Source organism: Semicossyphus pulcher, unplaced genomic scaffold, assembly GCF_022749685.1.
Source record: "Semicossyphus pulcher isolate SPU_LCO1_2020_fin unplaced genomic scaffold, fSemPul1.0.p SCAF_14, whole genome shotgun sequence".
Taxonomy (NCBI): domain Eukaryota; kingdom Metazoa; phylum Chordata; class Actinopteri; order Labriformes; family Labridae; genus Semicossyphus; species Semicossyphus pulcher.
Genome location: NW_027211648.1, coordinates 2,251,933 through 2,266,486, shown reverse-complemented (window position 1 = coordinate 2,266,486; position 14,554 = coordinate 2,251,933). Strand labels below are relative to the sequence as shown.

The window sequence follows — 14,554 nt, the reverse complement described above, 5'->3', positions numbered from 1 at the left end:
TCTGAGAAGTGATGCAGCTGTGCTTTTTTTCTAATGATGTGTTTCTTGGTATATCTCCATGACGAGCTGTTGTTCTGCGGATGAAAACTATGATGCACAAGTCTTGTCCATTTTTCCATCCGTGATTCTGTGATCGATCCCTTGGTCTATTTAAGAATGCCTTGAACGTGCACTTATCCCGACTATCTGCACCTGGCTTGACATAGCTGCGCCTTCTCATCCTGGCTCGGCGAACCTGCAACCAATTAAGCCAGGATGCGCGGATTAAACTCGGTCAAGCCGGGCTTTCTCAGTTATCCTGGATTTCTTTATTCTGCTTTTGTGCAATACCCCTCTGGTCGTCTTATTTCAAATGAGGGTTGTTGTGTCGGCTTTGTAATGAACGACTACATTTCCCATGAGTCCTTGTAAAGATATCTCCTTGCTAGCGCTCATGTGAAATGTAGTTCCACTTTGCTTTAGTTCTGAGCAAATGAGCAGAGTGCGTGTGATTAGTGTTGGTACAGCATGGTAACAGGGCTGCGTTCACACTGTCAGCAGCATGACACAAAGACGCACATCAAAGAAACTTATCACACATTAAATACTAATTCACAGCATTTCAAACGACCGTCTTTGAAAAACCCAGGAAGTCTTTGAGCGACACTCACTGCTGCGCCGACAGGTCTGCAAGAACTCCTGTCAACATGTGGGTTCCAAAATATTGCCTCTGTTGCAGAATAAAGGTGATTTTAAGTAGTTCTTCAAGTTGTACAATCCTTTGTCTTTGTGCCCTTATTGAACGAGAGAGGACAGTGGATAGTGTTGGAAACAGGGGAGGAGAGAGTGGGGATGACACGCGGCAAAGGGCCGAGGGTGGGGGTTGAACCCGGGGCCGTGCATCGAGGACTGTGGCCTCTGTACGTGGGACGCGTGATTAAACGGCTGAGCTAAACTGGCGTCCCAACTGTAGCAAGGCTATCTTTCTGGAAGTCATAGGGCCTACTTTACGTCATTGCTGTTTTTGTAACAAAAAAATAAAAGATAAATTAATAGAAGAAAAGGAAGGAATGCAACTGTTCATCAGCTGCTGGAGAAGGAAGCCGTTGTCTAGCCGTTGTAGTCGTTTATTTTATTTTCTAAGCAGAAACTAAAAGTTTTTTCTGAACTCACAACCCAGATAATGAGATTGATTATTACCAAAGTTCTATGAGATTAAATTCAGTCCTTTGACACTGGTGCCTCTTTCTTCATGAGTGAAATTTACATTTTCATGAGTGGTTATTTATGCTGCTTATGTTTGGTGCCCCGTGTGAGGAGGAAATATACCGGAGGTTCAGCATTGAATTAAAATGAACAGACAAACCTTGGCTGATTGTGATACTGAATAAATACAGAGACGCTTATTTTGTTATGTTAATAACAGACTGGACCGCTGCCCTGTCAGTGATTCCCCTGTCCAAGTGGTGCCGGTGTACTCAGAGCAGGTGGGCCTGTCATCCAAAGCATTAGAAGAAGACAGTATCAGGGCTTCACCCCTGTTAGCTTGCGCGCCTAGCGTGAGATATGCTTATTGAAAGGACTTGATGTGTTTCTGTTATTCTGGTTCTACTAGTAGTTCTTCAAGCAGAAACTAACAGAACTTACAAACCAGATAATGACATTGATTATTACCAAAATTCAATCTGTTTAATGTCCTCCCTTAGAAGGTGTTGCCTCTTTGTTAATGAGTGCAAATAATATCTTTGTTTTCATTAATAGTTACTTACGCTACATGAAAAAGGGATGATATTTCATTCTTCTACAGTCTCTACTGAAGTCATGCAAGTCTCCCAGTATACATGACTCTGGTGTGAGTGGATCATCAATCTTGGTGTAAGTTGTCGTTTGCTTTGTAACGCCATCCCAAAGATCTTTAACTTTATTGCTCTCCCACAGCCGAACATGCAGAGTTCCTTCAGCAGCACCACATGTAACACATTCACTTCATCTCTTATGCCCATTCTGCATCACTGTGCAGGAATGTAATAACATCTGTTTAGTATTTGAAGTTGTATTTGTTTGTTTTCAGTACAGCGAGCATTTTTCCATCATTCCATGAATTATCAGCTTCAAGTCTTTCATCCAGTTCAATGCACACTTCTCACATTCATCACCTTTGCCTTCTTTTGGTGTTGTGTAACATATGTCAGCTCTACTCTGAACATGTGTGTCTGAGGTAGCTGTGTTTTTAAGATGTTAACTGTAACTCATATTGGTTTTGTAAGAGTTCCTGTAGTGGCCATTTGTCCCAAAAATCAAACTTGCAATAAATCAAACATAATCAAAGTGCCACTGATGCACCATGGGGATGTGGTGTACGCAGGCAAAAGAAGTTCATTGTCCACTCAAAGTTGTGCGTTTCTTATGGTTTATAAAACCATAGGCCCACCCAGGTGCATGCTGGTCCGCTACCTGCCTACCTACCTATATAAACTCAGGTGCCCACAGTGTTTTCCCAAATTCCAAACAAAACAAAACAAGATACTAATTATGCAAAAATTACATTTACTAAACAAATAATAAAAATTAAACGAAACAAAAAACTAGCAAAAGAAAATATTATCAAAATCGAATCTAAATAAAGCACACGCCTAAAATAATCAAACTACTTATTATAAGTAAACTAAATACACAACTAAATACTAAGAACTAATAAATAGCTCCTACTGTTCCTTTAGAAGCGTCCTCATAAAACATCAACGCACTTTATTTCCTGTAAGTGGAGATGGGAGGAGCGACCTGGTCATGTGATCCAGGCTCATGAGAACAGGGCGGGAACATGAAAGTGAAAGTGTCTCTTCAGACTCCATTTTGAGTCTACGCAGCAGAAGAACAAACTGAAGGCTGCGGCAGGGTGAGTGGTCATAAACATTTGTATCATTTGACTGTTAAAGTCTGTGAGTCACGTTTCTACCTGCGGACTGTAGAGGAAAGAAAAGTTAGAAAAACTCGACAGTTTTTCATCTGTGGACACAAAGTCTGGATTGGCTGAATAATTGACATTAAAGCTTCAGTAACTCAAGAAAACAAGCAGAGATATAAAGAACACCGAGCAGGAGGAGCGCTGACTGGTTTTATTATTGGTTTTAACTGTATTCTCTCTCTGTCTCTCTCTCTCTGCCTTTTCCTCTCTCTGTGTTACTTCCTGTTCTCTCGTCCTAGCGTGTGACTCTTGAACAGATGTGTTTTTTCTTGGTAAGATGAGTGTTTGTGTGGAGGAAGAGGAGGACAGAGCAGACTCTGTAGTATTCAGCTGTCTGTCTCTGAAGAGTGACAGGTCCAAAGGTTATCCTCCAAACTTCAGTAATGAACCTGGATACTACAGACACAAAGTAAGAGAACTGACACTAAATAATTTAAATGTTTTATTTCAGTAACATCTGAAACACCATGTTTTCTGTAGATTTTGGGTTGGTATATTAAACAGTTCCACTAAAATGTTGTGACATTCAGGTAGATCATTTTACCTGTTTTTTGTTAAAAGATGATAAAAGAATTCAAAAGGTTAATGAAACGTTTATTATCAACAGCAGCAGTAGTTTGAGCATTTAGATCTTCTTAAATGTTTGGTAGTCTGAGGATTTATCAGGAGTCATGTGATAAGAATAAAAACATGTTGTGTGTTGCAGAGTTCAGCCCAACAGACAGAGAGCAGAGTCTGCAGTATCCAGCTGTCTGTCTCTGAAGAGTGACCGGTCCAAAGGTGATCTTCCAAACTTCAGTAATGAACCTGGACCCTCAGACACAAAGTAAGAGACTGTTTTTACTGTAAACTGACCTGACAGACGATGATGCATTGAGGAGGAATATTAAATGTTTTGCTAATAGATTTATATTCATGATGCAGAAACGGTTTCACACTAAGGTGGATGAGGGCTGCTTCTCATGTCTCTTTTTTGATATCTCCTCGCTCCTCGCTCGAACCGGAAGTAGTTCCGGAGACGGCATATTGAGGATCGTCTCAAAGCTCTTATCGCTGCTCGGAGGAGCGAGGAGCGAGGAGAGAGGAGGGAGGAGGGAGTTCAGAGGAGCGATAAGCGAGGATACACGAGAGCAGCCTCCATGGAAGTCTTTTACTGGCCGACACGCCCCCTTATTAGATATCAGTTAGTGATTGGACGCTGCAGCAGATCGGACTCATGTGAAACTTCACAACATCGCCAGAGTTTCATATCGCAGAGAGGAAGAAGCGGACCTTTAATCAGACTTTACAGGGCGCCTTGAAACCGACTATAAACAACGTCGGTATAATGAGTTGGTATTTGACAAGCTGTGATCGTTTAGAAGGAAATATTGATCATAACTTGTCGTAAAATATATAAAACGCAGTGAAAAACTGCAGATTTGATTTGTTTTCTGAGTCAACATCTGAGTAAAAATAAGTGAATTGTGTAAAAATCAAAAGCAGCAAAAACAGATTCATTTCTATTAAATGTAATAATTAAAAAAACCTCTAGTAATGATCAGTTATTCCCCTGCTCACTTTTAACACGGATGAATGAATGAATTCAGAGGGAGCAGGAGAGTCTCTCTGTCAGCAGGTAACACTACGTGTGAGAGTGATCATCAGTGAGGTCGGGTTTGATCAGCGTGACGTGACTTCTATTTATCCTGAAACTTTGAGCCTAATCAATAATGTTCATAGTTCATGAGCAGACAGTATTTGGGCTTATTAAATAATGAATTCAGATCAGATGATCAGTGATCGAAAATGTAAATAATGGATGAATAATATAAAGACACAGTGCTGGTAAGAAGTGTCCGTATGGCTCTGCAGCAGGAACACAGACTGCAGCCTGTTCTTCATGTGCAGGTGTTTGTTACACAGGTAACAGGACACAGAGAGGAAACACTGTTACTGTGTGTTTATTAGAATGAATACAGAGCACATGTGTGCAGACACAAACAGCTGTTAAAGCAGACTGACAGCTGATCCAGCGGTGATCAGCTGACGCCATCATCACAAACGGACGTCGCTGCACGTGACGCTTCATCGGAAAGGACGTCTCATGTCTCTTAAAAAACATTCCCTCGTTTCCTCTCTCCTCTCTTGGTTTCCTCGCGTCTCTCCATGCATCTCTGGTGGGAGGGACTAAGACGCAAGTGAAAGACGCAAGTGAAGGAAGCATGGATGCAACTCAAGAGACATGAGAAGCAGCCATAGTCTGAGTTTTACATCCACAAACGATGTTTTTCTTCCAGAAAATATAGGATTCATTACTAATCAGAATGTTTGGCTCTTTTCATATCAGCTGTTCTGATCTACCAGGTGCCATCTTGAATCAGTTCATATAATAACATTGTAGTGTGCTGTGTTGGCTCCAATGATCACATGAGAGAGGTGAACACACGTCTTTACTCAGGTCATAACAGCTCACAGCAGGTTACAGCGTGTGTAAGCAGAGGACACTCGCTTATATGTTGGCCAACCATAAAGTAACATCACAGCTGCATGTGCGCATGTAAACCAGCAGGTGGCGCTCTAACACTCTGATACAAATACTTTGACTGTCGGTGTCGACAGTTTGCTGTTTGTATTTAGTTTTCTGAATTGTGGTTTTCTGGATTTATGATTTAAACTGTTTCTTTGATAATGTCTGTGCATTCAGATAAGACGAGGCATGTGCAATATTTCCAATCTGTTTTGAATCATTAGTTTTATGTGGTTTGTTGTGTTAGCAGATCATCAATACAGTAAGAGAGCGATGAGGACACAGCATTTAAGGACACTGGATCACATTTTTATGTTTGGTGTGAGATTCCTGCCCAGTCCGTTTTACACCATGACATTGATTAGTCTGTAGGTATTTATCACAGATTAAATCAAATCAATAAATGAATCTGAATTCTGTTTGGCCAAACACTAAAGTTATTTCCACACATGTTTGATGAAGTGAAAGTATCCGACCTAACTGCAGCTCCTGACTATACAACTGAAATCATGTGTATCATCGTTACAGTTTAAGAGTTGTGCTGTGTGTAGTTGTTGCATTAGAAATAAACAGGAGGCACCGACAGCGTTTCATGTGTTCAAATAAATACATTGATTTATGTATTAACACAATATATTTCTGCTGCATTTCTCTCTTGTTTTATTCTTAGCAGCAGTGTTGTTTTTTACCGTAATAACTTTTATATATTCATCATCACTTCTCATTGAAACAGTGTGACTGAAGCAGACGGCTGATGATCGCTCCTATAAGGGCGGAAGAAGCTTCGTAGTTCAGCCCTCTGGTCTACTTCAGTTTAATTTAGGCCCCTTCTGACCTCAGCTCAAACATGACTCACTCGAGCTGAGCCGCCCACAGTGACGTTAAAACAGTAAAGGACATAATGAGCTGTCTTTAATGGAAGGCTTTTACTGTGAAGCAGCTGCAGAAAGTGTTGAGTTTGTATTAATAACAAACTACAGGCAGATCACAAAATGTTTAATAAGACTGTCAGACAGGAAAGCAGTTAATGAAAGGACAAACACTCTTACTGCTCTCTGTGAGCTCTCACAGCTTCTAGACAGTGTCGATCACATGGTGATATTTTTCTAGCAAAGTCAACAAATCATTTTAGTCATAAAGAAATGTGTTCACAGAGAGAAGAAGAGGAGTCATGTTTCTGTGGAGGAGCAGCCGTCCTGCTGTGCTGTGTGTCAGGACGTCCTGAAGGATCCAGTCTCTACCAGCTATGTACTCTGGTTCTTCAGACAGTGGCTCCCCTCATACTGGGACCGGTCTGGTTCATCAGGAGACTCCTCCTGTCCCCAGTGTGGAGAAAGATCCAGAACCACACCTGGACTGCAGACAGCCAGTCAGACCAGCACTTTCCAAAGTAAGAGCGTCCATCAGTCTGCTGATGTCATCACGTCTGAAAACACGGCTTGTTGTTTTAATACAGAGACATTTGTTGTGTCATTCAGCACCAACATTAAGATCTTTATAAATACCATCACATGTGAACTGATTTGTTCTGCTCCAGCAGACATATCTGCTCTGTGTCACGTGTCCCGTGTTCTCCTTTGAGGAACAATCTCATTTCATTTATATTTAACATGTTGTGATTTTATTGTAGCGCCCCCTGTCTTTGCTTAAAAACATTACAATGCTGCTTGTGCTCCATCAGGATTGATGGAAATGGACCTTTTAAACCGCCGATGTTCACCATAGACTGTATATAAGAAGAGGGACGTAGCCACCGTGACGTTTTGTTTTGAGGCCATGCTAAGCTAACAAGCCAGGTATTGTGTCGACAGACCTCTTAGACGGTCTGTTGGTACAATGAACCGCACAGCAAGACATTTTATTTGTGTGATAATTGCATGAAAAATCCTCCAGAAGGCACCAACGTGGAAACATGGCAGAGAAGTTTATTTCATTGATGAAAATGAGCTAAGCTGACGGCCAGCAGGCAGCAAGCAGCATCCACCTGTCACTCAAAGAGTTCAGGCCCTCAGTGATGCAAAATGATACAAAATATAATTACAATGGGTGAGTCACATAAAGATTCCCACATACAGATGTCATAACGAAATGAGCTGTAAAGAACAAATCAGGTTTTAGTACCAGGCTGTAAACATGTTTATCTCTGCTGTAAAGTTGGGATTGTAACATGGGCTCTATGGGGATTGACTCACTTCAGGAGCCAGCCTCAAGTGGTCATTATGGGAACTGCAGCTGCTTTTGGCACTTGTGTTTTGGTTGAATCTTTCAGCTCCTGAGGTTTCTGTCTGATATAAACACAACATTTCCTGTTGCTGCTGCTTCACATGAAAGTTTTCCATCAGCAAACCAGCAGGAGGCTTTTATTTTGGAGCAGCTACAGGAAACGCAGTGTATTTGTTCCAGAGATTCTCAGTGCTTTGTTAGTGGTTGTAATCATTAAAAGAAGATCTACACAACAAGATGTGAACATGTTCTGCAGGATTTTATCAGTGGATCAGTTTTAAATGTTGCAGTGATGAAGAAACAGCCACAGTGAGCTGTTTAGATGAAGAGCTGCAGACGAGCTGCTGAGGATCCACCTGTTCTCTCTGCTGTCAATCAAACACGTACACTGACACACAGTCAGAGGCTGATTTGGACTTTATAACCTGTAACTCTTTATATTTTCTTACATTGATCTTTTTTGGCAGTAAGATAATCACCAGACTGTCAAATGTTCTTGGTTTCATCTCACACTTTTTTCTCTTTTGTGTGAAAGGTGGTCTGCAGGAGGTTTTAGATCGACATAAGATCAGTCTGAGGACGAGATGTGAATGTGTGACTGAAGGAAGTGATGAAACAGGAAGTGGAACCCTCCTCAAAAGCATCTACACTGAGCTCTACATCACTGAGGGACAGAGTGAAGAGGTTAACACCCAACATGAGGTCAGGCAGCTTGAGACAGCTTCCAAGATGGAGACCCTCCATGACACTCCAATCCAGTGCCAGGAAATCTTTAAAGCCTTAAAACCTGACCAACAGAGACGCATCAGAGTGGTCCTGACGAACGGCGTCGCTGGTGTTGGAAAAACCTTCTCAGTGCAGAAGTTCACTCTGGACTGGGCAGAGGGCTCGGAGAACCAAGATGTCAGTGTGCTGATTCTGCTTTCCTTCAGGGAGCTGAACCTGATCAAAGACCAGCAGTACAGTCTTCTCAAGCTGCTCCATGTTTTCCATCCAACATTACAGAAGCTCACAGCAGAGACGCTCGCTGTCTGTAAACTGTTGTTCATCTTTGACGGCCTGGATGAAAGCAGGCTTTCACTGGACTTCACCAACCATCAGGTTGTGTCTGACGTCTCTCAGAAGTCATCAGTCAACGTCCTGCTGATGAATCTCATCGAGGGGAAGCTGCTTCCCTCGGCTCTCGTCTGGATAACTTCCCGACCTGCAGCAGCCAATCAGATCCCTCCTACATGCGTTGACAGGTTAACAGAAGTACGAGGCTTCACTGACGCCCAGAAGGAGGAGTACTTCAGGAGGAGGTCCAGGGATGAAGAGCTGTCCAGCAGAATCATCTCACACATGAAGACATCCCGGAGCCTCCACATCATGTGTCTAATCCCAGTCTTCTGCTGGATCACTGCCACAGTTCTGGAGCACATGTTGACCACAGGCCAGAGAGGAGAGCTGCCCAAGACCCTGACTGACATGTACTCACACTTCCTGCTGGTTCAGACAAAGAGGAAGAAGCAGAAGTATGATGAGGGACATCAGGTGATTCCTCAGGAGCTGATGGAGGCTGACGGGGAAGTTCTTCTGAAGCTGGGGAGGCTGGCGTTTGAACATCTGGAGACAGGAAACATCATGTTCTACCAAGAAGACCTGGAGCGGTGTGGTCTGGATGTCACAGAGGCCTCGGTGTACTCAGGAGTTTGTACTGAGATCTTTAAAAGAGAGAGTGTGATCTTCCAGAAAACCGTCTACTGCTTTGTTCATCTGAGCGTTCAAGAGTTTCTGGCTGCAGTCTACATGTTCCACTGTTACACAAACAGCAACACACAAGTACTGAAGGCTTTCCTAGAAGAGGACGTAGATATCTATGATATAGAGAACACATCCCTGGATGAAGTTCTGAGGAGCACCATGGAGAAATCCCTTCAAAGTAAGAGTGGTCACCTGGACCTGTTTGTTCGCTTCCTTCATGGCCTCTCTCTGGAGTCCAACCAGAGACTCTTAGGAGGCCTGCTGGGCCGGACAGACAACAGTCCAGAAACCATCCGGAGAGTCATCAACAACCTGAAGGAGATGAACAGTGATAAGATCTCTCCTGACAGAAGCATCAACATCTTCCACTGTCTGACTGAGATGAACGACCACTCAGTACATCAGGAGATCCAAGAGTTCATGAAGTCAGGGAGCAGATCAAAGAAAGAACTCTCTGAGATCCACTGCTCTGCTCTGGCCTACATGCTGCAGATGTCAGAGGAGGTTCTGGATGAGTTGGACCTGTGGAAGTACAACGCATCAGAGCAGGGACGACAGAGAGTGATTCCAGCTGTGAGGAACTGCAGAAAGGCTCGGTAAGTCCAGATGTGATTAACATTATAAATCAGCGTTCATAAGTAGTTTAGTTCTTTAAATATCAACATTATAATATTTGTATTACTCTGAAATGTATTATGAAATAAATATTTAAAAATGTGTTTATTTTAAAAATGATCTGTTAGTTTTATTCGCTCACAGACGTTCTTGAGCTGTTTCAAATGTTTTGAATACAAAAATGTTTTTCACTCAGTTTTGTTTCTCGCCGTCAAGTTCATGAAAGAAAAGCTTTTCTATTGATTTCTAATATGTGTCACATTGGACATTTTCTTTACTATACAGCATTGGTTAATGAAGGCGACACGCAAACCTGGTGCAACAAATACAGGACTTAAGAGTTTGTTGTTGAGCTTTTATCACAGCAGCATTGAATCACAACATATAGCAGTATTTTACAGTTATCAGGGAAATGATTACTACATGAGTAGATTGTGCAAGGTGTGCTATATAATCACTAACTATAACCACTGTTCTTAAACGTTTAAAATAAGATCAGTTTCATTTTCTAAAGCAGATTTCTGAAGACAGAGAGAATTACTTTCATGCAGTTATTTCTGTCATGTTTCTGGTGATGGTTTTGGATCCATTTCAAAGTGAGGACAGAGGATGTTCGAGGACGCAACACTCTGCTTTCATTTTCTATTTCTACAGTGCACTTTATTTGATCTTGTGATGCTCTGTATATATCCAGTATTTCTGTTGTCAAAGCACTTTGTCAACTTATTTCTACAAAGTGCTGTAGATAAAGGAGAAGTGTTATTAGTGTTATTCAGATTGAGTATCTCATGTTTGCTGCAGCTGTTGAAGAACATTTTGAAACTTTGGGATCAAATGTTTTCAAGTTTTATAGTCAAATGTTTTGTAGTAAGTTTTTATAATCCAATGCTTTAATGCTCTCAAGTAGAATCTTGAGCTGAGCGACTCGCTGGGCTCATTATAAAGCCAGGTGCTGATAAAGGGGTGGGAAGCCAGCTGTCTTATCTGATCTAGAGATAAGAAACCAGGTGTCCCCCGCTAAGGAGCCCCCCCTTATCTGATGTACAGCGTGAGAACGCGCCTAATTAGCGTTTGTATGGAATTGTCCTGCTGAAAAGTTGTAACTGTGTCCAACAAAAGTGAAAGGAAACCGCCTGAGGGCAGAGAGCCAAAGTTTGGGAGCTGAGTGCCAGCAGGAGGTGACACAAGTCTGTCTTTAGCAACATACTTGAACTCATTAGGCAGAGGACTGATGATGAGAAGAAGTGTGTCCAAGCCCAGCGAGGGAGGGGCTTCAGAGTATATAAGACCGAGCGGCGAACATGTTTGCAGTCTCATCTGGATGACACTCATTGATTTATTGATGTATCAGTTTATCTGAGCTCAATAAAACTTTTGCTGCATCACATTTTGCTATATCTCAGATTCTTTTTGAAAGTTTTTTTGACCTATTTTGAAGAGTTTTTCTAGCAAGTTTCACGATCTATTGGAGATCAAATGAAGTTGCTGACAAGAGGGTTTTGGGAGCTTTTTTGCCACAACACAGCCGCTGTGGCCACAGGTGCAAACTATGGGATCATGTTGAGTGCTGTAACACAGTGATTTGGTAGCACGAGCAGAGAATCGTCATCAGACCTGCAAACTGATTCAGTGATGTCAGTTACACAACAATATCTCTGTACAGTTTGCTAACATTAGCTAACATTAGCTTCTGTAAACTGCTGCTCATACGACAAAGACTGTCACAGTAACACTCCTGAGTGTGTTGAACTGAGCTGTGGTGCATTTAGTTGCTCATGAATTCCACATTGTAGAGAGGGAGGTTGTGTTACATGGCTGTGTTTGAAGTGTTTCCTTATATTCTGTTACTCACAGAAAGAAGCTGACAGGTGTTTCTCTCTCTTGTTGCTGTAGAGAAGAGTAGGAGCAGGAAATGCACAGCTTCCACCAATATTTAAGGTGTGATGAATATCTCAGAACATTCTGGTCAAATTCACACTTTCTAAGAGATCGTATACACACCAATGTTATTTCTCTTAATACTGATACACTGAGAACATCTTTCTGAGGACATCATGTTCACAATAATGAAACCTTACCGGTTTGTTAACTGTGTTTGTTTGCTGAATAAGTTCTTCAGATGCTCACAACAGAATGTAGACGACAAAACTTCATGCACTCAGCTGTCACACACATCAAAATGTTTGATTATAATATTATTTAAATATGTTGACGTCTAATACTGTTAATAGTTTCCGTTCGTTTCTTGACACTTGACAGCAGTCACTGAATTTTCCCACGCACGCAGGTGAACCTGAAAGCAGCAGGTAGCCAGCAGAGACAGATCGTCTTTCTCGACTGTAAATCTGAACTAAGTTTTAAAAATGGTTTCTAATCAAGACGGCCTCATGCTAACTTTTTGGAGACAGACATTTTCTCCTCCTTTATCTGCATATTAAAGCAAATCAAAGGTTCAAAGTGTGCAGGTACGAGAGGGAGTGAGGAGGAGGATTGTTTCATGTCAAACACAGATCAGATGAGCTGAACCCTGAGGTGAACAGCACGTTTAGATTATTTAGTCTGATGTGTCAAACTGTCATGAAGTCAACACAAAGTGTCTCTTTCATTATAACATATCATGTCATTTATGTGTCATAACAGACTCTCTAAGTGTGGACTGTCAGAGACTCACTGTGAAGTTGTGGCCTCAGCTCTGAAGTCCAACCCCTCCCATCTGAGAGAGCTGGACCTGAGCGACAACGATCTGCAGGATTCAGGAGTGAAGCTGTCTGCTGGACTGCAGAGTCCAAACTGTAGACTGGAGACTCTACAGTAAGTTTACTGACTGTAGCATGTAGTTGTTGGTGTTCAATTCATGTCCTCGACTGAGGTGTTAAAGTTTTGGTTCATTAATCTTCAGGATCGACCTGATCACAGATCTGAAGAATTGTTTTCAAAAATGTTCTGTCTTTCCAAACGGCTGAACGACAAGTAAAGAAAAGAAAAGAGAAATTCAACGTTTGAAAGTTTCCACTCGACTCACATTGGTGTCGATCACACAGTGACGATGATGTCAGTACTGACGAGGCTGTAGTGTGTGTGAGGGACGTGAACGATGTCGTAGATCTGATGATGGCAGATGAAAACAGGCTGCAGAGAGTTTGAGCTTCTGTGTGAACAGACAGAGAGACGGGGTCGATAAAGAAAAGAGAGACATGAATGCAGAGCTCAGTAAAGCTGAAGGTAGGAACTGTGATGATCTTCATGGTATCAGAAGCTGACAGCCCACACAGCTGCTGTGGTGTGGTGTGCATCAGAGCAGAGCTAAGAGTAATAAACAGCAGCCTAACAGCAGACACAACAACACAACAGAGCAGGATTCAAGGTCTGTTTGAAGGTTTAAAAAAGGACTCTTATGGAGTTTCTCCTGCTGTGTAGTTTTGTTAGGAAGGGACCACTTCACACTCACTGGGGACAGTAGGAATCATTACTGCCACTAATGAGTCTTTAATGTGCAGAAAGCATGTGGCTGTTATTTTAAGACTTCAACAAATGTGGACATGTCCTTTTTATTCCATAGACCTACTAAGCCCCAAATACAGTAAGAAGAAGGTCATTTAATAAATGAATGAATGAACAGTGTTTAGTCCAACATGTGTGATGTGTTCATGATTCTCTAATTACAGACGTGACTGAGATCAGCAGCATGTTATGAACCTGTGCTGACATGAAAAGGTGTTTGAATGTTCTGTTGACATTTGGATGATGACTGCAGAAGGCTGACGTTATGATGATCCACATAACACACTGGAAAAGTCACTCCACTCATTTGAAGGAAAATCTGCATTTTTATTTTCATCATTTATTCAGATTGAGTGGCTGCAGTTTGTCAGAGATGAGCTGTGCTTCTCTGGCCTCAGCTCTGAAGTCCAACCCCTCCCATCTGAGAGAGCTGAGGCTGAGCAACAACGAGCTGCAGGATTCAGGAGTGAAGCTGCTGTGTGGTTTTCTGGAGAGTCCACACTGTAGACTGGAGACTCTGAGGTCAGAAACCATGTTTTACTTCTGTGCTGAGATTAATATGATGTGAAAGTTGTGTTGACACTAAAGTGCAGACATAAGGCTGATATTATACTGATCCACACTGAGTATCTTAATGCTAAAGTCTATTTTCTTCTTCACTGCTTTAGTCCATTGACTGTAGCAGAGCAATGTTGAGTTCCACATTTAAAAGCTTGATAGAAGAAGAAAAATCCTACACTGTATAATTCACTGTGAACCTCTGAAACACCTGATTTCATCTTTTATTCCACATCATGTTTTGAAATCAATCAGTAATAGATATATTTATTAATGATTTCAGTTTGTAGCAGCAGAAAATAACAAATATATTCAGTATTTTCTTTTCCAACATTTAGATGCAAATATTTGTTTGTTGTAACGACTGAAAAGTTTAAAGTGAAGATGCTTTGAGTTTATGGCTCCACTATTTCTAAAAGAAATACTGTCCATGTCTTTGTTCACATTCCCCAAAATTCATT

General features: G+C 41.7%; 1 protein-coding gene across 2 annotated transcripts in view; it reads left to right on the top strand.

The window, feature by feature from the left end:
- The first annotated feature begins 3,237 nt into the window (after positions 1-3,237).
- LOC138591638 (protein NLRC3-like) overlaps positions 3,238-14,554 on the top strand; it is a 54,275-nt gene continuing 42,958 nt past the window's right edge. For both annotated transcript variants that reach the window (XM_069662284.1, XM_069662285.1), the window contains exons 1-2: positions 3,238-3,353; positions 3,651-3,770. In XM_069662284.1, coding sequence (XP_069518385.1) covers positions 3,328-3,353; positions 3,651-3,770 — 146 coding nt within the window. In that variant the 5' untranslated portion in view covers positions 3,238-3,327. The remainder of the gene's footprint in view (positions 3,354-3,650; positions 3,771-14,554) is intronic.